Raw genomic sequence first — 26500 nt, forward strand, 5'->3', positions numbered from 1 at the left:
CTCCTGAGCTCAGCTTACTGTCTGTCTGGAGTTCCACGAGTTTTCTCCGGGTTCTCCGGTTTCCTTCAGCCTTCCAAAAACATACTGCTAGACAAACTGGCATTGCTAAACCGCACCTTGGTGTGAACGGGTGTGAACGTGTGTGCATCCCATCAAGTGTGTATACCCGTCTCGCTCCCAGCGTTCCTGGGATAGGCTCCGGATCCACCACGACCCCGGTGTCTTACTTACGATGAAGAACGGATGCGGAATTAATGAATAGCTTAAAACTAACTAACTAAATAAGTAACTAATTAAATAAACAAACACCCCCCCACACACACACACACCACGCAGACATCACAAACATCAAGTCTAACCCTAACTTTATTTTAAAAGCTGGGGAAAAAATTCCTAGTGGGGTCCAGACCAGAAAATTGCTAGTAAGGACCAAAACCCCCACGGCACCGCCCCCTTTCCAACACACACACACACACAGCTCAAACTAACTGATACCGCACTTAGGTGAGCTCTGGGACATGAGTTATGATCTTGTAGCTTTATGATCCCTCTGCTTCGTCCTGCACCTCGTGTTCTTTTTCTTTTAACAGGTGTTTCACACTGAGACAGAGGATTTGTTCGAACTCAGTGCTTCTGAAAAGCAGCTCTATTCAGTAGAGCTCTCTACCTCGAGGCGACATCAAACCCCTCATTAGAACTGAAAATAATAGAATCGTTATCAGCTATTGACGTGCTCCAGTTAGAGCCGCACCGCCGGACGGGGGTAATTGTCTCACCGCAGCGACACACCTCTTTTTCCCTTTCTTTCATTTTGTTCCTCCATACCATTTTATTCACTCTCTCTTTTTGAACAATAAATCAGTTGTCTGTACGGGGGAAATATAATCAAGCAATTAAAATCCTTTCAAAAAAAAAACACCTGCCGAAGGCTAAAAAAACAAGCGAGTGGCCTGTAGCGACGTGTGAATGATTGAATGGCGGGGCGGAAACCGATAGAAGATTCCGACGCGGTTTACATATCGCTCACAGTAGCTGAATTTATCACTTTAACAGCACTTCCTATAGTGAGGTAGAAATATATCAGAAATATTTAAAAAAAAACTTTAACATAATGACTTGGGCGCACGGTGGTTTAGTGGTTAGCACGTTCGCCTCACACCTCCAGGGTCGGGGGTTCGATTCCCACCGTGGCCCTGTGTGTGTGGAGTTTGCATGTTCTCCCCGTGCTGCGGGGGTTTCCTCCGGGTACTCCGGTTTCCTCCCCCAGTCCAAAGACATGCATGGTAGGCTGATTGGCGTGTCCAAAGTGTCCGTAGTGTATGAATGGGTGTGTGAGTGTGTATGTGATTGTGTCCTGTGATGGATTGGTACCCTGTCCAGGGTGTACCCCGCCTTGTGCCCCATGCTCCCTGGGATAGACTCCAGGTTTCCCCGTGACCCAGTAGTATAAATGATATAGAAGATGGATGGTTGAAACATAATGACACGTTTAATTCCTCTTATACACAACAAATGTCTAACAATTCCATTGTTTATTAAGTAAACAACAATACATACTTTTTATCCGTTTGTAGTTACATTTAACATTGTGGAACGTCTAACGAGTTCCTGCTATCACCACGACAGTCGTTCCTTAACCAGCCTCTTGTTTTTTCCATATCTCAATGTTAACAAAATTAAAAAAAGCAGCTTGTGATGGTACTGAAAAAGCACGAAAGAGCAAATAATCTTCAACAAATAAACTTCAACTTACAGAATTTGTTTTAAAGCACTCTCACTGGAGACTCCTTTACCATATGAGCAATTGAACGACCATTAACGTGGTCCGCGTTACGAGTACAAGTCCCTATGTACGTCGTTCCTATAGAAAAAATGGCGTATCGGAACATCACAGCTGCTTGTTCTAGAAAACGAATCAACACCTCCGGACCAATCAGAATCGAGAATTCAACACCATGTAGTAGAATGACGCATTTGAGGCGAAGGTCCACATCTACGATCAGTAAAAGCCAAAAAAACCCCCAAAAAAACGCCCCCCTCAACTTAAAAGTTCAACTTGTCAACTTGGGGTAGTCTTCTCAACTTCCAGTTCCTTCCTTTTTTCACAGAGTGACGTCAATTCAACATGGCCGCCCACACTGAATAGCGTAAAAGAACCGCTTCTCGACGTTTAAATGAGTTTATAGCGGTACTGACTTTAAATCAGTTAATATACAGACACCGTGCTTGGTTAAATCTATAACACTGGCCATACTAATCAATGTTTTGAGAAGAGAGCCATGATCATTAGCGTAATCACTATCGTTAGAGGGCTAGCTTGTTGCTAACGCTTCTCGATTTTGTCCGTTGTTGTTGCTGTGCTGCAATTTCAGTCCAAAATGTTGACTAAATGTTTAAAGTTCACTACAGTAGAACAGCTCCAGGAGCCACTCAGGCCCGGAACTGTAAAAGTGCACTTAAAGTAGCTGTTTATGAGCACACTTTTGTAGAGGCGTCCATGTTTTTTTTTTTTTTTTCCACTCCGAACGCCGAATCTCCCAACACGGGACATCATGCTATTACAACTTGGAAATTAGCATTTACAAGGCACCAAGGACCCAGCATAAGGCTCTGTAGTGCGTGATGTAATCCACTGTGATATACGCATTTGATTTAAATTTCTTTCAGCACAGCTGTTCAGCTGTAGACGTCAAATAGACAACCTAGCACCGGTCAGCGTACGGTCTTCACTTCTACTGGACAGACATTAATAATCCGATAAAGACCTTGGGATGAGTGAAGAAAGGTCTTCATCATGATAACACGAGCCGACTTGTCTCATTTTAATACGACTAGACATTTCAAAAAGACCTGACTTTGTAAAAAAAAAAAAAAAAAAAACCCTCCATCCACCCTGAAAGACCCTCGGATAATAAAAACGTTGTGTGGATGTTTCTGTAGACTTCAAACCCTCAGAAATATCCACTAAAAGTGTGTGTGTGTGTGTGTGTGTGTGTGTGTGTGTGTGTGTGTGTGGAGGAATGGCTGATGGAGACAGAGGGTCTAGAGCAGAGGGAAAGACGGGGGAGCCCCAAAACACTCCTCATGCCCACGAGCGTGTTTAGAAGGCTCTCGTATTATTTTTTCCTACAGGGAGCAACTTGAAAGTGCCACGCTGCAAAAGGACTCTTTCTCCATTCATACTGGTGTGTAAACACACACACACACACACACACACACACACACACACACACACACACACACACACACACAGAGAGAGAGAGAGAGAGAGAGAGAGAGAGAGAGACTCCAGCACCCAGAAGTACAGCGCAATCAAGAGGAAAAACTGAAATTCCAGCTGTGACGTACAACACAGAGGCGGGGATGAGAAAAATATTTGGTTTCTGTATGTTACTTGATTTTCTTTCTTTTTTTTTTTTAATTTCGTATCAATGCACGAAACATTTTAGACTTTTATTCTTTCTTTAATAAACATAGTTATTTAATTCAATTTATCTTACTTGATATTTTCATCTTTCATTTTTTAATTTTATTTTTTTTAAGTTAATATTAGACTTTTTTTTTATTTCATTTCACCATAAATTCATAAATGTTGCAGTTTTGCATCTATTTATATTAAATAAATAAATGTGAAAATAAATCACACCACAAGTGACCTTATTTTATGCAGTTAATGTAAATTCTTTATATTTTCTATTGCAATATTTTTTATATTAAATTGTATCTACATTTTTTTTTTTAATATGATATTCTTAATATTTTAATTATTTTAAATATTTTTGTTTTTACATTATTATTGTGTGGCATAATTTTTTGTTTTATTATTGTATAAACTATTATTGCATATATATTTTTTTATAATTATATAATTATTTTTATCATTGTTTTTTTTTTTCCTGGTTTATTATTGCATTGTTTATATTCACTTTGATAATATGTTAGTGAACTGTGTTCTGCATATCATATATATATATATATATATATATATATATATATATATATATATATATATATATATATATAAGAAAATTCAACTGTGAATTTTATTCTGGTGAATAAAAATACATTAAATCTACTTTGTTGTTGTTGTTGTTGTTGGATGTTGTTTTGTCTTGAGGGATTTAAAAGTTAATATTATGCTTTAAATGTAGCAAATGCTTATAATTATAAACTTTGAAAAATCTGGATGTAGTATAATGTATAAACGCCTTGTTGCACACAGATTCTCAGTGCTAATTTAAGAAAAAAAATAACTAAACATTATTAATTTAAAAAAAAAAATGCACTGAGATAAATTCTTGTTTGTTTCTGTTTTTTTTTGTTATGTTTTGTTTTTTTGTTTTTTTTTAATTATCTGACAAACTCTACAGCAAATTGCAGTAACTCTTTCCACTGTTCTGTGCTATCATTTGACGAAAAATGAGTCGCTGGTACACATCTGGCTGCAGCAGCAGAGCGTTAAAAAAAATCAGATGTCATATTTCTCTTTTTTTCTTGACAAAGAAAACAGAATTTCATGAGAAAAAAAACAGGCCATGCTGCCTGGAAAGAGATGAAGGAGCGAAAACCTGAAAAATATCACGGTTATAAAACAAAGCTGGTTTTTTTTTATTATTTATTTATTTCCCAGCCAGTTGGAACGAAGCACGTTGATAATCTTAAAATTGAGTGTTAAGCTGTCAGGTAAAGTGAGCCAGCGCTAAGACGCAGGACTCATCTTTCTCCGTATGCTATGACATATGCTAGCTTTCTCAGAGCAGCTGCTTTGCTAGCGTCTCGTCTGTCCGCGTACGGATCAAACTAAGATCAGGAGCTAAATTAGAGAGAGTTCCACGTACGTGTGGATCGACAGAGACAGGAGGAAGTCGAGGACTAAGTGTAATTAGAAGGCTGCCCGTATCTTTTATAGAGCCGTTAGCGGTTAGCAGCAGCAGGCGCACGGAGGCCTAAGAGGAAATTAGGCTCTTTTTTTTTTTCTTTTTTTTTCTGGTGTGTTAGCAGGACACACAGATCTGCTGAGACCTAAACAGGGCCTGGACCACAATCAGCCTCCTCTAATGACCGGGATCAAAGCTTCTTTAATGTGGAGCTAAGGTGGGTAATTTGCATCTCCCGAGCTCTCCCGAGTGTAATTAAAACCTTCACTATTCCAGAAGCCCTGCCCTTACGAGACCGGAGCGGTGGGTCAGGATGCGGATAAGGAAACTGTAGAAACTGTTCTGCGGGAATCTGTGATGAAAAATGAACAGGATTGGCTACAGACGTAGAGTAGAGAAAAACAATCTATTCTTCTCCTCTTGATAATGATACTAGGTTAATGCTTCCAGTAAATACCGTATGTAAGGAATAAAACACCACAAATGGGGTGCTGTTATTGGAAAATCACCAACAACAGGGTGCTGTGATGAAGGAGAGTACATTCTCTCCAGGATTCCGCGCATTTGCGACCGCGGAAGTGAACGCAAAGTCAAGCAAACTCCGCAATATTCCGAGGAACTTGCAATTTTTCGAATTTACCAGCGGATTTTCTTTGGATTCGGGACAAGGCGCGTCATGACGACGCGCATCCAGTCATTCGATTTACGTGCGTCTAGCGCGAGTACAGCTAAAAGGTCTCGTTTACCAACAAACGTCAGGTTCGCCGATTGAAGTTTAGCAATACGATAATAACTGTCTGGAAAATAATTGCTGTATATCTGCCTATAATCACGCTGCTGTTTTTCGATTCTTCGTGCCGCTACAGTGACGTGGACGGGACATGCTCCGTGTCTCACTTCCTCGTTTGTCCTCACGCTTCTTTGCGATTGCGAAAACCATCACTGTAGCTCTCAGTTCAGCTTAATTTCATGTGAGGCCTGAATGGTTTCAATTCCACCGAGCAGCCTTTCATCTCTGCCGTTTCTCTTTTTTTTTTCTTTTTTCACCAGCGCTCTTTCTTCTACTCCTCACAAGCATGAATTCATTTGTGTCCATATGCGCGCACGCTTTGAACTCGCCTCGACTTCTTTCCGCACGATGGAGGAATAAAAACAAACATGTTCTCGAAGGCCTCGGTGGCAGAGCTGCGTGTCACCCTCGCGAGTCCTCAGAATTACGAACTACCTTCCTGTCAAAATCGCTGGAAGCGTGATCAAAGACGGGTTTCTATCGAGGTGCGCGTTTTGGTGTTTGTAGCAGTTAAAGCGAGTCGACCAAATACACAATGTGTTATTAACGTTCCCCACCTATCTGCGTGTCCAGGGAAAGAAAGAACGCAGAAGAAGAAAAAAACATAACAGAATGAAGAGCAGTCGTGGAAAATGTGTGCAGACTAAACATAAACCTACAGCCTGATGTTAGCCAGACGTAGCTGTTACGTCACCACATGCCTTCTGGATTAGCGGAGCTCAACGCTATAGGTGGCAAAGGTTATGAGTATACACACTTTACTAATATCAACACTAGGGGTCCTGTCACTCTAAACCAACACACCCCCCCCACCATCTGACACCGTCTAGGTGGTACAGTCCAGTCGCTGCCACACTCTTAAAATCCTTCCCTGTGGTCCCTAGCTCGGCACGATCCCTTCCATGGCAGCCTCGGGGAGCATAATTCTTACACAATTATCCATTTAGGTGAAGAGGACGTGGTTTAAACTGCAACACATGTAGCCCTCGGCCTGCAAACAAAGAACAAAAGGTGGCTGCTGGAAGCCCTCCACCTTTACCTCCATAAAAACTCCTGCCAAGCCAATGGTCTATGCAGAAGCCACAATCTCTCCCATTGTGTCTATACACACACACACACACACACACACACACACACACACAGCACTAAAGACACTTATAATAGGTGGGCAGTGTGGAGACGGAGGAACAGTCTAACTACCAAAGATTGCACAATATCGCAATATCCCTCCAATGATCAATAAACATTTCCTTACACAAATCGTCACAATATCAGCAATTACACATGTTTTGTTGTTAATTAATTAGCACTTTAAACAATATATATATATACTGATCGTTCAGATTCAAGTGTTTAACACTACTGTGGGATAAGAACAACATGCAGCAGTTTTTTGGCTGTAAAAGGAAGTTGTGAGAAAGAGAAGTAGACAGAAAACAGGCAACAAGATCCAGAACAGTGAGTCACATCCAGATAAAGAATCATCTCGGCGTCAGAATCAGATTAAAGAAAGAAAAAAAAAAAGAAGAAAAAGGCAGAATAATCCTAGCATTAATGATAGTATCAAGTGTTGAAAAAGGTTAATCAGGGATTTTCCCTGACGGAACAAAAGCAGAGGTTTTGTTGCTGGTGGTGGAAATAACCTGGCGACAATCTGTGTGTGAAAAAAAAACACACTAATATACATTATATATATATATATATATATATATATATATATATATATATATAAAAGTTGATTAATTTGAAACATTTACAGTGTGGGTCACATAGATTTTCGAAAATAGTCATTAAGGAGCAACAGATGACGCCTCCACTATAATGTGAACATTTGCGAAGCCTAAATAAAGCACTAATATACATTATTAAGTAAGTATGTGAGTACTAAAGTACTGAAATTTTACACCAAAAATAAAAACAAACAAACAACAACAACAAAAAAAAAACCAGCAGTTGTGTTTGCATTTCACAAAATATTTAAGCCTTTTACATCCACATTTATTTATTTATTTATTCATTTATTTTATACTCTCACAGAGCACTCTATAAGGAACATATGTACACCTACTCATTCACGCAATCAGCTAATCAGCCAACGATGTGGCAGCAACGTCACCCGTCAGAATGCGGAGAAAACGTGATCTCGGTGATTTTGATCGTGGCATGATAGTTGGTAGCAGACTGTCTGGTATGAGTATTTCTACATCTACTGATCTCCTGCTATTTTTGACTGTAGAATCTGTAGGGATCACTCAGATTGGTGCAACAAAGAAAAAACCTTCAGGCAGCGACGCTTCTCCAGACGGACATGTTGATGAGAGACGTCACGGCGAATGGGCAGACACTGTCGAGCTGACAGAAAGGCTACAGTACCTCAGATAACCATTCTGTACAACTGTGGTGCGCAGAAAAGCATCTCATTATTCACAACACGTCGAACATCGAGGCGGATGGGCTAGAACAGCAGAAGTCCACTTCGGGTCTCGGTGAAGAACAGAAAGCTGAGGCTGTAGTCGCACCAAAACTGGTTGAAAGTTGACAGTTGAAGACAGTCACTGTATCTGAATCTAAAAGAACACCTTTAGGATGTGGTAGAACTTGAGATTCACAGTGATGAAAGTCCACCTGGAACTGCGTGATGCATTCGTATCAACGTGGACCAGAATCTCAAGGGAATGTTTCCAGCAGTTTGTGGAATCCATACCATGAAGAATTGAGGCTGTTTTAAAAGAAAGGAAGGCCCTAACCAGTATTAGTATAGTTTTTCTCATCGGTAGTACCTGTGCTAATAATCACAGGCGAAAAAAATGCTCTGGGTTCATTCCAGTAGCCATATGGTGACCTTTTAACCCATAAAAGTATAAAAGGAATAATGTTACACTCCCACCTGCACACACGTCTGCTATCGGGGGGAGTGGGGGGGGGGAGACCAGCAGTATCTGTTTCTCTAAAAAATTTTCATATGACTTACTGAGTTGAAGATATAACCTACTGAGTATGTTATCATTGCGTTGCTGAACCGCTGAAGAGATGATCCGGGTCAATACGTCATCGCTTGCTCGAAAGAGAACTGAATTAAATGCATAAATAAATGAAGGGACGGAAGATCTATCTGTACTTAATCATTCATTCATTCATTCGTCTTCAGTAAGTGTTTTATCCTGGTCAGGATTGTGGTGGATCTGGAGACCCAGGAACACTGGTCTTGATGTGGGAATACACCCTGGATGGGATGTCAGTCAACCTCAAGGCACCACTCATATTCACATCAAATCGTAAGAGCTGGCCAGGGTTAAGGAGACATAAAGCTCTGATCAGGGCATGAAGGTTAAAGAAGAATGAATTCTGTACTAGAATTGTTTTGTGGGTCTGTAAGGTTTAATGTTCTGAACTAGTGATCCACAGATTAAAGGTTCAAATCCCAGGGCTGTCCAAAAACACGGCCTCATTGTAAAAAAAAGCACCAAAAAGCTAAATGTAATAAATACACAAGACCTTCTATCACACTATACTGAGGACAATCGCTCTCCATCCAGCTAGCGCAGCACAATAACACTGTTAGCAACCTTTAAAATAGAAAGGAATTCAAAGTCCGGGAGATTGGAGGAAGGTCTGGGCGCTCTTGGACATTGCAGATTTAACGACTTGTTGACTGATTCATCCCTGAGCTCCATATGAAGCTGAAAATGGACGGCAAGAAGGTCAACAAACTTCTAGAGGTCAAACACTCCCTCTTGAGTCCATACTAGCCATCATAAACATTCTTTACTAAGCAGCAATTTGTTTATTGCGACATTAACAATGGTATGAGGATATAATAATAACACATGATGGGCCATGCTGTTACAGGAAAACATTCCACATCTGGATTTCCAAACTGAAGTGAATTATTTTCTCATAACAACATGACCCAAAGTGTTTTATTTCCCTTACACCACAGCAGTTTGCCAACTATTACAAGTTTAATGGATTAATGAACGTGTCACACTGTTTACCCACGACTAAGAGCTATAAACCATCATTCCTTCACCAGCCTCACTTCCTTCTCTCCCGACATTAATAAACGAACGTCCTGAAGACTTACCCGTGAGTCTGTTACAAAGCACTGACACTGGAGACTCCTTCCACAAATGTTACTTAAACTTTTCCTAACAGAAAGTTTCGCATATCAAGAAATATATTAAAAAAAAAAAAAAAAAAAATTCTTTAGAAATACAATAAGGTATTAGAACGAGCACGTTAATACAAACCTATTTATTTTACAGCACTGTCAGGGTTTTAAAAAAAAAATAATGAATCACCGCCCGCCGATTTGAGAATTCAGCCACAATTTGGTTTAAAACGCTATAGAAAAGCTAAAAAAAAAAAGCTAGATAAAAGCTAAACATCTGGAACAGGAACGTATTGTACTGTACATGTGTGAAATTATAACACAAGTCATTATAAAATCATACACACAGCCGGAATGCGGTGATACCACTCATTTCCATTTCCTAGCCATGGGGCTTTTGTGCTTCTGTATAATTGGTTTATAGAATAACATGTTTCTGTTTACACTTGCACCCAGCCAGCAATATGGCAAGATGAGACGGAGGCTTTTGTAAACCACGGACAGAATGTGAAGCGAGGGCTTCAGTTACGGCCATTATCTCACTCTGGCTGAGCACCAAGAGATTATTGCGAACCAGGCACAACAGGGAAATATTATCATATAAAAGTTCAAGTTACATGTTTTTTTTTTTTCTTTTTAAAGAAGCTTAAGGCACATATTTGTTGTGGCTGCTGTTTTTAAAATAGAGGTGAACAAACAAGAGCTGTGCCCCTGCATGCACAGGAAAGGATGTCTCAAACAGATAAGAGCTCATGACAAGCGCTATTGAATGTCACCGAATTCCTCCGTCCTGATTGAATCAGACTCCGAGCGGACTTGCCCTGCTGCATTTCATACACAGGCGTCAATTTGCATGAAACGTCGAGTGTGAACAGACCACCTGCTCAGAAACAATCTGAGATTCACATCTCCTGAGAAAAGAAGATTCACCTCTTAACTCTCGGGTTCACTGTAACAAGACGAGACGGTTCCTTACAGTGGTGGCATCAAAGAACGTCTTTCACTGAGTTTGATCGATGGTTCTTTAAGAATTTTTGAGAACTAAAAGAAATCCCAATCACGAACGTTCCTGCGAACACAAACTGTTCTTTAACAAGAACGATTTAATAACAAAGTCTTCTCTAAAGAATCCAATGGAACACGTTTACAGTAATTCATGATTCCGATTGGTCAGAACGTGTTGGTTCATTTTCCATAACAGCAGCTCTGATAGTAACACTTAACGTTATATGAATGCGCTCGTTCGATTATGCTATCGTTTCTAGAGTACCAACTCATTCAAAGGGACATTTATGTAATATTTATGGAAGGAGTCTCCAGTGTCAGTGCTTAAAAAAAAAATTAAATAAAAAAAGCATACTAGCTATTCTGACCCTGACATTAGGGTTGAAATGGTGATGTCATTGTTCTTGTGGCTTTAAATACTGAACTTTGTGTGTGTGTGTGTGTGTGTGTGTGTGTGTGTGTGATGATAATGATGACGATACACAATGCCACGGCAGAACCTCCGGCCAAAGCGCATCTCTAATGCAATGCAGTCATCCCCCCTCACACACACTCCAACCTCAGCTTCTAATGCGCCCTTTGTTTCCGAGCCTGTCGTTTATTACAGTTAATGACTCTAGTAAACACGGGAAGTGTAATCCAGTGGGATCCATGTGCCATAACTCTGAGCTCCACAGTCCTCTCAGGGAGGGAACAGGAAAGCAGCAGGCAGCCATGACACCCCACACAGGAGGCCCAAAATAAACACAAAGGATGGGGAGAGGCGAGGCTGGGGGAGGTGGGGCTTTACATGCTGCACAGCCAATTACATGACACCAGTAGTGAGAGGAGTAACGGCCAGACATGGAGGAAGAGCTGGGGCTCCTCTTAGTCCCAAACACACACTGAGCTGAGTCAGATTTACTGTTGTAAGGGTGGCAGGTCGTGTGTGTGTGTGTGTGTGTGTGTGTGTGTGTGTGTGTGTGTGTGTGTTGTGCATGGAGAGATTGGGATGAAAATCCCACAGTGCAGTCTCCAGACAGCAAAAAGCAGAGCACACACTCTGAGCACGGTCAATAGACACTATCAACACACCTTTCCCAAAATACACACACCACACACACTCTCAACAACCTCACACCAAATGCGCACACACACCACACACACTTCCAACAACCTCCAAATAAACATGCCAGACAAACAATCCCACATACACATTAATGCCTCATACCAACACACACTCTGAACAACCTCCCTCCAAAAACACACACCAAACAAGCAGTCCAAAGCACACACACACACACACACACACACACACACACACACAATGCCTCCTACCAAATATACCAAAACAACATCCTTTTAACACCCTTTCAACAACCTTCCAACAAGTACACACACTAAAAACACAATGCAAACACATACTCAAACACACTCTTCATACTCACCACCAAACAACAACCTCCATGTACACCTGACTAAACACACTCACAGACCTACCTGACACCAACTACACACTCTCATTTTGAACATCCTCACACAACACATACAAACACACGCACACACACACACACACCAAACACCATTCCAGTAAACATACCTCCTCAACAACCTCCCATCAAGCACACATCAACACACAACAAGACAACAATCAACAACCGCTCACTAATGACACACACTGAATAATCTTCGCTCTATCTTTTTCATCCCATTCCAGTCAGAAGTGTCATTATTTCTCAGATTGTCAGAGTTTGTTAGAACGACGTAAAGAAGTCCTTCTTTGTTCTACGCCTTCATAATAAAACATTGCGTCAGAGCAACACAGTACTTCTCACAACCACAGCTGGCTCCTTTCCTTTATCGTTTTATGTTGCATACATGAACTCTTGCACTTGGAGTGGTGCGCTATTAAACGTGATAACTTCCTGTGCCACAATCAGTCTTTTGTGAGCTGCACTGCGACTGAAGGCTCCTGTGTGGCAGCTGTGGGCTTGGACGCTGTAAAGCCCTCCATCATGCTAAGGCAGAAACATCATTTTGAAATGGAGCAGGTTTTGATTAAGCTTGAATGACGGCTGCAGGCAAGGAGCAGAAAAACAAGAACATTATATTGTACTAGGAGAGGAAACACACAGTCATCATACAATCACACGCACACACTAGGCTAACACAATGACACTCTCTGTATTTGTATCTGTTTATTGGTCCAAATATTTATATCTTTCTGACGTGGGAGTTAAATCTGAAGTAGGAGTGGTGCCAACCCATTGCAGGGCACATTCACACACATTCGCACACTACAGACCATTTGGAAATGCCACTGAGCCTACAATGCATGTACTTGGACTGGAGGAGGAAACCGGAGGACCCAGAGGAAACCCTCAAAGTATGGTGAGAACATGCAAACTCCACTCATACAGGGTGGAGGTGGGATTCGAACCCCCAACTCCAGAGGTGTGAGGCAAATTTCGCAAAATATAAACCAACTAGTAGCCTAAATTAAAGCAAGACATTCCTGACCAATCAGTAACTAAGGATAACCGAATGAATGCTGCAAATATATCGCACAACGATGATATTCACGTCAATGAACATGGTAATCGTTTCTCCCTTTGAGCTTCGTATCTGACTTCTTGCTTGTCCGCATGAAAGCAAAACTTCCTGCTTGGTTAATTTTTTTTGCTATTATTCCTAGTCCCTTGTAGCACACCTCTAATTTCAACATGATGCCATGTGAACCAAGCTTCATATCTGTATTTGTATTCACTTAGAACACATTATCTGTTCATTCCGAATAATGTATTCGTATTCGGTTACTCCATGTGCATCCCTTACCAATGACAGCGAGGGTGAAGTTGAGGGACACACTGCCGAAGCCATTGGCTGCCTGGCACACGTAGACTCCGGCGTCTTTGGCTTCCACGTTCTTGATCTTGAGGCCGTGGGGCAGAACGCGGTAACGGCTCCAGCCAGCGTTGATGTTTCGACCGTCCTTCGTCCAGAGCAGAAGGGGCGGAGGGTTACCTTCGACGGGGCATGGCAGCCGGATATTACGACCCAGCTGCGCGATCTGCTTCTCCTCCACCACACTACTCACCCACGGTGGTCCTAGAGTCAAAAGAAATGGGGCAACTGTCAAAGTCAAACAAAAATGATAACACTGTTATCCAAAGCATCAGTGAGTCTGGGGTCAACCAAGTTCTGGAACCCCTGAAAGGGTCTTGCTTAGGCCCCAACAGTGGCTATTCGACAGTCCTGAGATTGGAACTCTTAACACAGAACGCATCAGTGAATGGAAACAAGGGAGTCACGAAAGGCAGCGACTATAATAACCATGCTAATGGCTGGCTTCCGTGCCTTGTTAGCGGTGTTTGTATTTCAGCCCAAACCAGCCCTCTAACCATAAACTAATGTCAGACCAAATGCACCTTAATAGGTCAAGAGGGGTCTGTTATACTTTACATAATTTGTGTTTGCCTGCAAATGCAATGTCTGGGTAAGGTTAGGAACACATCCACAAAGAACCCGCCTACTGAATAATATTCATGTGTACTGGGTTTAATTCACATCAGACAAGATTGTTCTTTTGTTGTTTTTTCAAGGTGATTTAGGCATGCAACGAGAGCACGGAAGCCAGAGAAGTGAAGGAAATATGTGGAAAATGAAACAGAGGTTCAAAACCAGGCTATGGTGTCGAGCTCGTCCTTACACAACTCCTAAAACAAGCTGTAGATCCGAGTTTTAAGCTTTAAAAATCCCAAATTTATCAGCACTTTCTGAGAATTAATAAGAGTCAGAGCACTTTAGCGCATGGTTCTGTCTGGTTTTCATGGCCTTGCTGTGCACAAGGCCCTTTTCATCCACTTTCTCTCAGCCTGCTAGTGGAGACTCCCATGAGGACCAGCTTTCCATTTCCTTTGGCCCATTTGAGCTGATTCACTCTCATTCATGCCTGGCACAGTCACATCCTGTTGCCTGCTTGAGAAACTACCCCAGCAACCAAAGATGATGGAAATTGGAAAAAAAAAAAAAAAAAAAAACTGTCAAATTTCCCAAATTATTTTCATTTTCCTTCAGCTCCCTCGGAATGTTCTTACTGGCGTGAAGCGCTTTCACCTGAAACCATTGGTCACCTTCCAGGAACATGCCACGTGGGCCAAGTGAAAGGAAAAGTAAGGGTTGTTTTGGCGCTGGAATTAAATCATGGTACATTCCTGAATGTTTCACAAAGACGTCCTTACTGAAAAATATTGCTTTGTGATTCAAAAATGGCAGAAAAATAATAATCTCTCCAAATACTGCAAGGATAGATGGTTAAAGAACACAACAGGTGTGGCAGAGACCGAAAAGGAAACATCATCGTTCAGCCAACGTGGCAATTTGAAGCAATTTGTAGGTTAACAAATATTAACAAGAGGGTTTGGCCCTTAATGAAGCTCTAATTTTATGACAATGTGTGTTTTATTAACAGGGCCACACGATGAGAGGAGGGGTCTTATGCACATTCTTATGGGTGAGATTTTTAATAGTGCAAAAGTTTGTACCCCCCCCCCCATTGGTTTCTGGATGAAAGATGGAAAATGAACCCTATTTAAGAATTTATATCACAAAAGTAAAAAAAAAAAAAAGAGGGGAGTGTTTGACATCTGGCAAACGGAAGAACGGCAAAGTCTGAGTCATCAAGGTGGAGTTAGAAAACTATTACACGAAAGTAGTTAGAGCTACATTTAAAGCAAACAGTGCGTGTATGCACATTTTTACAACATATACCACATTTAAAAAGAGATATGCAAAGTTAAAAAAACAAACAAACATAATTCGACCTCTTTTGTTCCTTATGATGGTGAAGAAACATCTGTAAAACCCACCGTGCAAAAAGTCTCTCTGCTGTAAACTGAATTTCTTTGTCTTCCTTATTTTCTCCGAAGGATACGCAAACGTTTTCACTCAGCTGTATGTATTTTAAGTTTGCTGAGTTGCTAAACTGGAGCAGACACAATACACCAGTAAAAATCCAACTGCAGTTCTTTGGTTAAGCCTCTGGAGTACTCTTAAAAGTTCTATGTGGAACTCTGAATCAGTGTTTTCCAGTCAAAAGGAGCCTAAGAGCACGTGATTATCCAATCAACGCTTGAAGAACACATTTTCTTTTTATCTTCACAAAGTAAACTGATAATGGGAGAAAAAAAAAAACACACTTCTTAAAAAAAAAATAAAATAAAATAAACAATGTAGGACATCCAATCACCTACTTGTTACTATACCTTCGTAAGTTTACACTTTTAATCAGTTATATGCTTTTTTTTAGTTTTTAATTATTGTAAAATATCTTATTTTCTTGTTAAAGAAACATTTTTTCTTTTTTTTTTTCTTTTTTCAACTTCATATATTTTCTATGTAAAGAATAAAAACACATGGAGTCGTGTTACCAACCTGAATTGGATTATTTTCCAATAACCGCACATTTTAAAGTGTTTTACTTAGCTATAAAGTCGTCCTCTCACAAGCCTCTCTTTTTCTCCATCTTAAAGTTAATACGACAAAAAAAAAAAAAAAAAAATGATTGTCATGTTACAGAGAAATCCCGAACGTGTACGTTTCTCAGTTCTGAAGGCTGGTGGAAAACGTACTGACTGTCACAAAGCGCTGACACTGGAGACTCCTTCCATAAACGTTAAACCTTGATGGAATAAATGATAAAGTCCCATGTGTATGTTTGTACTACAGAAACGATCACCTATTAGAACGAGTGCGTAAATATAAACCTGTGACAGAAAACTAATCGTCACCTTCTGACCAATCAGATTTGAGAATTTCAACAGAGCCGTGGTTTAAAGTAATTTAAGTGACAACGCCAGAAGACGTGCCGTCTCGCTCAACCACACAAGATGTGTGTTTATTACGTAACGGGCTCACTTTGAGGTTGATCAAGGAGATCAGCACTATTTATAAAGCCTCTACACTGAAAACCAAATCACACACACACACATATAGTGATGACCAAACACACACCTGATGCACTACAAGCACACACATGTTGCTCTGTATATACACCAGGCCTGGGTGTGTTTCCATTCGAAAGGCTCTTGAATTTGGAAATGATGGACATTTTAAAAAGAGTGTAAGAAGAGAAAGGACAAGTCTTCATTTTTATCAACAAACGTCCCAGTAATCCTGTGGGTCGGTGCCGGAACACAAGCGAGTCGGAATGGCCGAGGACCCACGAAGCCTTTCTCTGGACACCATATTCATTTAGGACGGCTGAAAGTGATGTCAGATTTACCTGCTCTGTTATTCTCACATGAGTTATTCATTTCTGAAAAGGCTTTCCATGCTCTTTTATCTCCGTTTGCTGCCGTAATGCTTTACAGAAAAAGAGATAGTGTATAGTAGTCTGTGTGTATTACAAACTCACAACGCTCTGAATACACAAACTGACAGATTTATACGCTGGCTTTGTCTTTTGCAGTCTTTCATTGGAAATGTAGCGTAGATTTAAAAAAAGGAGACACACAGAAGACTTGCATACTGTCACTTTTAATTTAAAGCTGTCTTAGGCGTAGGGGTGTGTGTGTGTGTGTATGTGTGTGTGTGTGTGTGTGTGTGTGTGAGAGAGAGTGCATGGGGAGCGAGAAACTGAGAGGCTTCCATATGGGCACAGGCATATGGACTACCACATATCACTTAAAAGCAACCCAGCATGTCTGTCTCAGCCAGCCGTCTTTGTTTCAGACATCTTGATATGAGCTCTTGAATTTTGGGGAGGATTTATGGACACGAGGCTCCCAGACTGCAGAGCTTTGAATGCCAAGCAGCTTCGGAACCTTCAAAAAGCCTGACAGCATGTTGCTCGGATAAACGATAATGATGGAGAAAGTGGCACGGCCATCAAACACGTGCGAGCGGCCTGAGAAAGGAAGAGGGTGTGTGACAGAGAGAGAGACAGAGAGAGAGAGAGAGAGAGAGAGAGATGGAGAGAGTGTGTCCCCATGATGGTAGAACCCTTCCGTCAAGCCACACTGCAGCTGCTGGAAATCTGTTCAGCAGAAACTGCGACTAAACACGGATTTTAAAGGATCTGCGGTTATACAGGCAACAAACTGGTGACCCTGCCACCTGCTTTGCTATAAAATTGAAAGAAGTGGTTTTAAAAAATGCAACTTCCACCCGAATTTATAGACTAAACGTGAGAACTGATAGTCATTAAGCTTAAAAATATATACTTTGCCGAAAAGTTCTTATATTGGCTAGTGATGAGGTAAACGGTTTGCTCTTAAATATGAAAATGATCTGCAGGCTCCGAAAAAAGGGTTCCTTAAAGGTTCCTTCATTTGGTTAACTGTTCTAGTTTTCCAAAGGTGAACTTTTTTTTTTTTTTTTTTTTTTCGAAAAAAGGAAAACCATAGAGGATGTTTTATATAGAACCTATAAATGTTTCCCCAGATGGACATACCGACAAACTGGGTTTCCAAAAAGCTGGTGAATCCTGCTACCTTCTTTGCTCTTAAAAGCTATATTTGCCCTAAAAGTTCCTTATATTGGCCGGTGATAAGTTAAAACATTTGCTCATATATGTATACATATATATAATCAACATAAGCTGCAGGGTCTTAAAACAAGGTTCCTTAAAAGTTCCTTGAATAATTAATGCTTCTACTTTCCGAAAAGGAAACCCATAGGAGAGTGTTTACATAGAAACTATAAGAGGTTCCCCAGGTGGACAGACTGAAGGACAGTTCTAGATTTCCAAAGGGGAACCTTTTCTGAAAAGGAAACCACCTTTTAAAGTGTTCTACATGGTTCCTCCAGATGGAACATTTAAGAGTGTTTACATTAATTAGTAATGAATTTAGTTATGTTCCATGTGGTGCATTAAAAGGTTCTTCTTTCTGTCTCTCCAGGGAACCCTAAGAGATGAAGAATCCAACAACAGAGTTTCCTTTTAATCTAAACTTGAAAGTAGAACCAACCTTAGAAGCCTTAATTAATCCTAGTGGTTCATAGCGATAATTCTTGATATTTCTCGTTTACTCGCTCTAGACACAGATTGTGAAATTATTTTGCACGTAATCTTTAGAAAGATATGAACAAATACTTTCAAGCTGTCTTCAATGACCATGTCCTTTGGTCCATTTGGATGTTTAAGACCAACAGTTGCTGGTAACATGTGGTAGGTTTCAAGATGGCAGTGCGGTAGCATGCAGCGGCCACTTCTGGTCCACTAATATGGGGCATGTTACGTGTAGCCTACATCAATTTGGAAACGTTTTAAACAGATGTACATTGGAAGGACCGGTGTACATGTCTTAATTCACCAAATTCTGCTGAACATTGGAGAACAAAGCTCAGGAAGAATAAATGATGGACTGCGAGATGAGCTGTGAGACCTCGGGCTACTACGTGGACCAGGCCCTGGGACTGTGGTATTGCCTGATGCTGCTGGCCGGAAGAGAGGGTGCTGAAAACAGTGTACGAGGCAGCGGAAGCATGGAAAGAGAGTCGGCATACATGCTAGGCTAAAGTCTAACCCAGGCCGTCCAGCTCTACCATCCATTCTCCTCCCCAATGTTCTCTCGCTTGACAATACTACTGGGCCTACTCAAACTACAGTGTGAAATCAGGGACTGCTGTGTTTTAATTTTTATGGAAACATGGCTCCATGACAGCATTCCGGACACAGCCATTCAGATAGCCGGGCTAACCGCACATCGCACCGACAGGATAGCAGCATGGTCCAGTAAGACTTGCGGAGGGGGTCTGTGTGTTTACATAAACAACAAATGGTGCAGGAATGCCATTGTGGTTTCAAGCTACTGTTCATCGCTGGCGGAGTTTATGACTGTGAAATGCCGACCATACTACCTGCCCAGAGAGTTTCCCACCCTGCTCATTGTCACGGTGTACATTCCACAAAAATTACATTTATGTAAGGATGCTGATCGTAGACCCCAGTTCATCATTCAACTCAATCATCCTACAACAAATGACAACAAAGCTGAGCCTGCACTAGGTTTAAATACCTCCCTCTGCAACTGGATCCTGGTCTTTCTGACCGGGAGACCCCAGTCCGTCAGGATCAGAAACTCCACCTCCAGCACCACCACACTGAAAACTGGTACCCCCCAGGGTTGTTTGCTCAGTCCACTGCTGTTTACCCTGCTGACTTATGACTGTGCTGCAAAGTTCAGTTCTAATCACATCAAGTTTACTGATGACACTATAGTTGTGGGCCTCAACAGCAACAATGATGAGTCAGCATCCAGGGAGGAGGTGAACCAGCTCGGAGAATGGTGTAGAGACAACAATCTATCTCTTAATGTTGATAAGAGTAAAGAGATTATTGTCGACTTCAGGAGAACCCAAGCGGACCCCTCACCACTGCATATCAACGGAACAACTGTGGACAGAGTCAAAAGATCCAAGTTTCTTGGTGTGCACATGACAGGACCTCTCCTGGACTCTCATCACCACCTGCTTAGTCAAGAATGCCCAGCAGCATGTCCACTTCCTGCGGAGACTGAAAAGAGCCAAAGTTCCCCCTCCCATCCTCACCTCCTTCTACAGAGGGACGCTAGAGAGCGTCACGACCATCTGTCTCACTGTGTGGTACAGGAACTGCACAGCCTCCGATCACAAGACCCTACAGCAGATAGTGAGGACCGCAGGGTCTCTCTACCCACCATCAACACCTCATTCAACAACCACTGCATCCGCAAAGCCATCAGTATTACGGACGACCTCTCTCACTCCTCTTATGGACTGTTCACCCTCCTGCCATCTAGCAGAAGGTACAGGAGCATCCGTGCTACCACCAGCAGACTCCGCAACAGTTTCTTCCCTGAGGCAGCCAGATTACTCAACACCCTGCTGCCTCCCAATACTCACATGGGCTAGTCGAACACCTAACCCAGTAAGACTCGTACCACTGCACACACACTAACCTAGTAAGACTCAGTACTACTGCACACTGCACTTTACATACAGTACCTGCATCAGTCACTTTATACTATGGAACTTTTTTTTGCTGCCACTATTGCTGCTACACTACGAAAAAACACTTGACCTGAAAGCTGGCACATTGCATAATCTAATAGAAAATCCTGTCCATGCTGGAAAACATACTTTTCTTTACAGAGCGCTGTAGTATACAGTCATTACATGGCATTTTTCTTTTCATGGTATGTGTCAGCTGCAGGAATGCATCCACTACTACTTCCTGTGCAGAAGAAACTGAGATAACGCATCAGCCAATCAGAAGACACGGCTATGTAGGTTATCTCAAGCTTGATCTCATGGTATCATGTGATTTAGTAGCATCACTCTTCTCCTCCCCTTGGCTCCAAAATAGCTGTACACAGTAAGATTGTGTTTATTTTCAGTGATACATCAGTTAGACCAAACATGGCTCATGGCTTTGGTATGTGGCTCCTTTATCTCGGGGTGATAATGCCGACAACTGACGCCTGTGATTGTTTGCACCGATGCTCAGGCTATGAATCTCAGCATGGGGTCAAGGCTTGGTAAACATGCAAGCCTCAATCTCTCCTGGCACACAAAGACCATGAGTTCTCCCTATGCATCTCTGCATTTTTGTTTCTGAGGACCATAATCAGACCTGCCATTGGTGCTAAGATACTTGAAAAATCTAAGTGTACTCTTTAAAAAGCACTATATTAACTATATGTATATATGAACTGGGTAAAAGTGTTATACACTTTGATGAAGAGTTTTACATGGAACCAGTAAGGATTCCCCCTAGAGACAATCATTGAAGATACATTTTTTAAACTGTAGAACCCATTCATAAAGCTATAAGAATGTGAAAATTTTCAAATGTATATTCCCATAGGTTCTTCACTTTGTACTTCTTGAGGAACTCCCAGAAGATGTATCATTCTATAACAGAGTGTTCTTAGCTTCAACAAAAAGTTCCTACTTAAAAAGTTCCTACCCTTTCACTTTATTGTAGGGTTCTACATAAAACATTTAAGGGTTCCCCCAGAACCATTGCGCAATCAAATAACCATGAAGGGTTTCAACTACACCAGTGTTCTCCTCTTTCAGCGGGTTTCAAGTTAAAGTTTTCTGGAGCTAAGGACTGTTAACTACCCAAAGAATCCTTGAGGAACTCGATTTTCTTAGAATGTCCAGATCCAGAGAACCCTTGAGGAACCTTTTTTTTCTAACAGTGTTCCAGTCTTTTTTTTCTAACAGTGTTCTAGTCTTGGAGCCAACTGAGACACCAGACTGAAGCTACAATTGTGATGGATCTCAGCTTGACAACTGGACTAATGAAACCTCAAGCTCTCGAGATCTCCTTTCAACACCAGCTGCCTTCGTTCATGACTTATGGAGAGGTGACTTAGGGAGTGTGTGTGCTGGACTGAGGGAGTGTGTGTGCTGGACTGAATCACAGTAAGGCTGACTAGCTTTGTTATTGCTCAGCATTTCAGACCTGCTGCTGTGAAATACTAAACCTGTGAGTCACTCCAGCATAAGATAGCACCCTATATACCTTCCTCCTGCAGAACACAACGGGTTGGACCACAGGGAAAAGTCCTAGCGCGCCAACCTGGCCTCATAAACGCACCAACCGCCTGGCAGGGGCGCAAGATAATTCGGGCTAACTGGAGCTCCAGCAGAGTAACGAGCACCTGTTTATTACAAGTATTATTTGTGAAAAAAAAAAAAGCCGAGCCCAAGGCGATCACACGCAACCTTTCTATTCCTGATTTGCTCCTTTTCTGTCTCCAATCTCCCTCTGTAATCATCTTATTCACTTTATATCTCCGTCCTTTTGTGTCTCTGCTGAATGTTTGTGTCTTGAACCTTTTCTTCAGTTAGGTCTTTGCCTGTCAGAGCAAGACGTGCTATAAAAAAAAAGAAAAGAAAAGAAAAAAAATACATGCTATGCTTCATCCTCCTTTTAAGCTGTAAGGCTTCATTTTGTTTTTTTTTTTAAGGTTTTTAGATTCCTCACTCCTTTCTCAGTCTGACCTAAAGCAATGACCCAGAAGTCCATCGCCAGCGACCCATGAATAATGGACCCAAGCTGCACTTAGAGAAATGCGAAAACGAATAAGGTTGATTTTTGTTGAGCGCTGCAATTTCAGGCCTCTGAAAAAACATGTCAGTTGAACAAATACACACACTGGGGATGTTCAGAAGCATTGTGGTGGCAAAATCGCGTCTTTCAGAGCTGACGTCGCAAGCGGCGCAGGCTGGTTAGCTTGGACAGCTGTAATCCTCTCGGTGAATTGCTGAGTAATCCCACCTGTAAAAGGCAAGACAAAAGGAGATCTGCAGGAGCAGCCCGAGAGCTTCCCACACCCAGAGAAGTGATCCAGGAGAACATCGCTCCGACAGGAACGGACTGAAAAATGGAGGAACAGCGGCAATCTTTCTTTTTCACAACACATTGCCTTGATTCCACCTGTGCAAACACTCCACCCGACCACAAGCAACAAGTATACGAGTGGATCAGACTCACATGACGGGATACCGCCGAACTCCCGGAGCTATTCATGCTCTCAAACATTAAACTGATAAAAAAGAAAGGGAGGGGAAAAAAAAAAAGAAAAAAGTTCAAAGGCTCAGCGCTCTCCTTTATGTTTTAATGCCTCCTCCATAAATACCGACGCTTCTCAAATAGCTGCGTCGGAGTGATGCCGCACGAGAGCAAGCGCAGCTCATTAAGCGCCTTGTTTACCCGAGGTACTGCAGGCTGAAATACTGCGGCCCGGCCTTTTGATAAAGCGAGTTGTTTCGGGCAGATCGGTACTACAAAGGCGAGCCCGAGCCCATCAAACCACGAAAAGAGTGCTGCTTCTCATCTGCTTTTAAAAAATATAAGGAGGAAAAGTGTGCTATGCTTCTCAGATTGAACGTGAAGTTGATCCTAACATGCTCCATGCATGTGTGTATATCTGTGTGTGTGTGTGTGTGTGTGTGTGTAGTCTCTGAATACGAGTCATGAACATCATGTTCAAATTTAATAACTGAACCATTTTCCCATTTAAGAGTGTCGGTTAACTGGCTCAGCATTTACAGCGCCAAAGAACACACACAGTCCGAAAGATCTGCCAAACAAACCTTTGTTTTTAATTTTTTTTATTATTATTTATTTATTTATTTATTTATTTATTTATTTAGACTAAAAAAGCTTTTTGCTAAGAATGTAAAAAGGTAAACTTTGTTTGTTTTTGTTTCCTTCCCTAACCCCTTTTAGACACATGCCAGGCTTTTCTGAAAGTCTGTTAATACTGATCTTGCCTCAAGCAACGTTTTAATTAGTTCGAGCACCGAGCCAAAAAGCACGCAGCACGCACATGCACACTCTGACACACACCGCCGCACATCAGAGGCTGACGTTTGACGAGTTTTACGAGCGTGAAATGATGTTCCTAATGAAACAGAAACATCACGTGGAACTTACAGTACAATATAATGAATAGTAATGAGCACCTGAGGGACTCTAGGGCTAAATAAACACCTTTTCACATATACGAACGCATCACAAAGAACCACAGACAGGAAAGACTTCTGTTTTTGTTTTCGCCTTCGGGTCCTGCTCGATACACTTCAGGACACAGATAACATTAAGAGCGATACAATGTACTTCAACCTACAGCACACCAAATAACAATAACAACAATCTGAATTATTATTAGCGGTTCCGACGGGTTCTCCGGTTTCCTCCCACCTTCCGAGAACATATCTATAGGTGGATTGTTTTTAATGAAAAAAGTATTTTCACATTTTTAATAGCCTCTAGGCGTGAATGTGTCTGTGCATGGGGCCCTGTGATTGACTAGCAATGGACAGGCTCCAGATCAATTTTACGATTTGTTGTGTAACAAAAATAAAACAAGATCCACAAATAAACCGTAAGCGATTCACAAATATAAAGTGAGGTCGACAAATATAGCAAACGAGATGCACAGATATTTTTGTATTTCACAAATAAATATTTGGCTTTCAAATATTTTTGGACTGCCCAGCCCCATGGGCTGTATCATTTATTTGTGGAATCTGCTTTTTTTTAAAAAACAAACAAACAAACAAACAACAACAACTGCTCTAGCCAATCAGTTAGCAAGACTTTTCACTAATGCTCACGTCACTCCAACCAGCCACAACAGATACACTATATGGCCAAAAGTTTGTGGACACCTGATCAGCACACTCATGTGTGGTTCTTCCCCTAAACTGTTGGCAAAAACAATTGTATAGGACGTCTCTGTACGCTGTGGCTTTACAGTTTCCCTTCACTGGAACCAACAGGCCCAAACCTGTTCCAGCATGACAATGCACCAGTGCACAAATCTCCATGGAGACATGGTTTGCCAAGGTTAGAGTGGAAGAACGTGAGTGTCCTGCACAGAGCCCTGACCTCAACCCCACTGAACACCTTTGGGATGGACTGGAACTGGCGCCTCCTCACATCAACCTCACTAATGCTCTTATAGCTGTATGAACACAAATCCCCACAGCCACACCCCAAAATCTAGTGGAAAGCCTTCCCAGAAGAGTTGAGCGCATTATAACAGCAAAGAGGGGGGATGCATTCTATGTTAATGGTCAACGTTTGGGAATGGGCACCTATAGGTCATGTGATGGTCAGGTGTCCACATACTTTTGGCCATATCGCATGCATCAGAGTGTCAAGTTAAATGGGACTTCAGTACCGGGAAATATTCCACAGATGGGGTGGTTAGAGATTTATTTGAATGTTAATGCAGGTTTCTTGTATACATGTTCGTCGACGGAGACTGATGTTCAGCCGCAAAAACGTCTCTGATTGGCCGATAGATGCTTCGGTTTAAAGTTAAGCTACGCCGAGCGCTTTAAGCGGACAACAGTGGGTAATCTTCACACACTGCTAATGCTTTGGTGTCCATCTCCACAATGATAATTAGAAACATGTGACTTTTTGACGGATACCAAAACGTTGCTTTTAACAATCAGCCTTTTCACATTACGTTTCAGAGAAGTAGGGCTAGGAGAAAATGCCATACTCTTTTATACAACAGCGCCGTTGAATTCAGGTTCATTTTAAGGCGTTCAATCCGATGTGTACACAGGGTGGATGCTTTAAGTCTTCAACGAGGAGATGTTTATTTAACAATTTTGGAAGGAGTATCCAGAGTCAGTACTTTGTAACAAGCTGCAACACTTGGTTCGCGGTTACACGGTCACATGACAAGTTGTGTCTGTTTATTTATTTATTTATTTGTTTATTTTTACTTATTAACTTCAAGAGTAAAAACGAGACGCTGGGGCATAAACACTTGTTTAAAGCTGCTCTGATGACACGAATTAACCTGTTCTGCGGATGTTCCACAACATCGAATGTATCTGTAAACGGATAAAAAGTACGACACGTTGTTCATACTTTGCGATCATTGCTGTGGTATAGGAGGAATAAAACACTCGCCGTTATAGGAAACTATAACAGCTTCATACTGTAACCCCGCCCCATTGTTGATTATTCTCCTACAAGAGCATCTACTATTTCAGCTAGAACACATCTGTCATTTAGTCAGGCCTGAGCTGTAGTGTCTCTCCAATAAACACGCGTTAATATAGCGTGAAGGCCCATTAGAGAAAACGGTTATCACACTACAGTAATTCCTTTAACTCAGGCAAACACGTATAATTAAATTTCCCGAACGCTGGACTGTTATTCCGTTAAATCAGAGGCTGCATGGCTCCAGCCGAGCGGCTCCATTATCACTC

At 41.6% G+C, this 26500-nt stretch overlaps 1 protein-coding gene across 1 annotated transcript in view; it reads right to left on the reverse strand.

Moving 5' to 3' along the window:
- The window catches only part of fgfrl1b (fibroblast growth factor receptor like 1b), a 42001-nt gene that overhangs the window by 7963 nt on the left and 7538 nt on the right, over nt 1-26500 (reverse strand). Inside the window, exon 3 of the mRNA XM_053631899.1 lies at nt 13598-13870. Within this exon, the coding sequence (XP_053487874.1) occupies nt 13598-13870 (273 nt within the window). The remainder of the gene's footprint in view (nt 1-13597; nt 13871-26500) is intronic.

Source organism: Ictalurus furcatus, chromosome 8, assembly GCF_023375685.1.
Source record: "Ictalurus furcatus strain D&B chromosome 8, Billie_1.0, whole genome shotgun sequence".
Classification (NCBI taxonomy): Eukaryota; Metazoa; Chordata; class Actinopteri; order Siluriformes; family Ictaluridae; genus Ictalurus; species Ictalurus furcatus.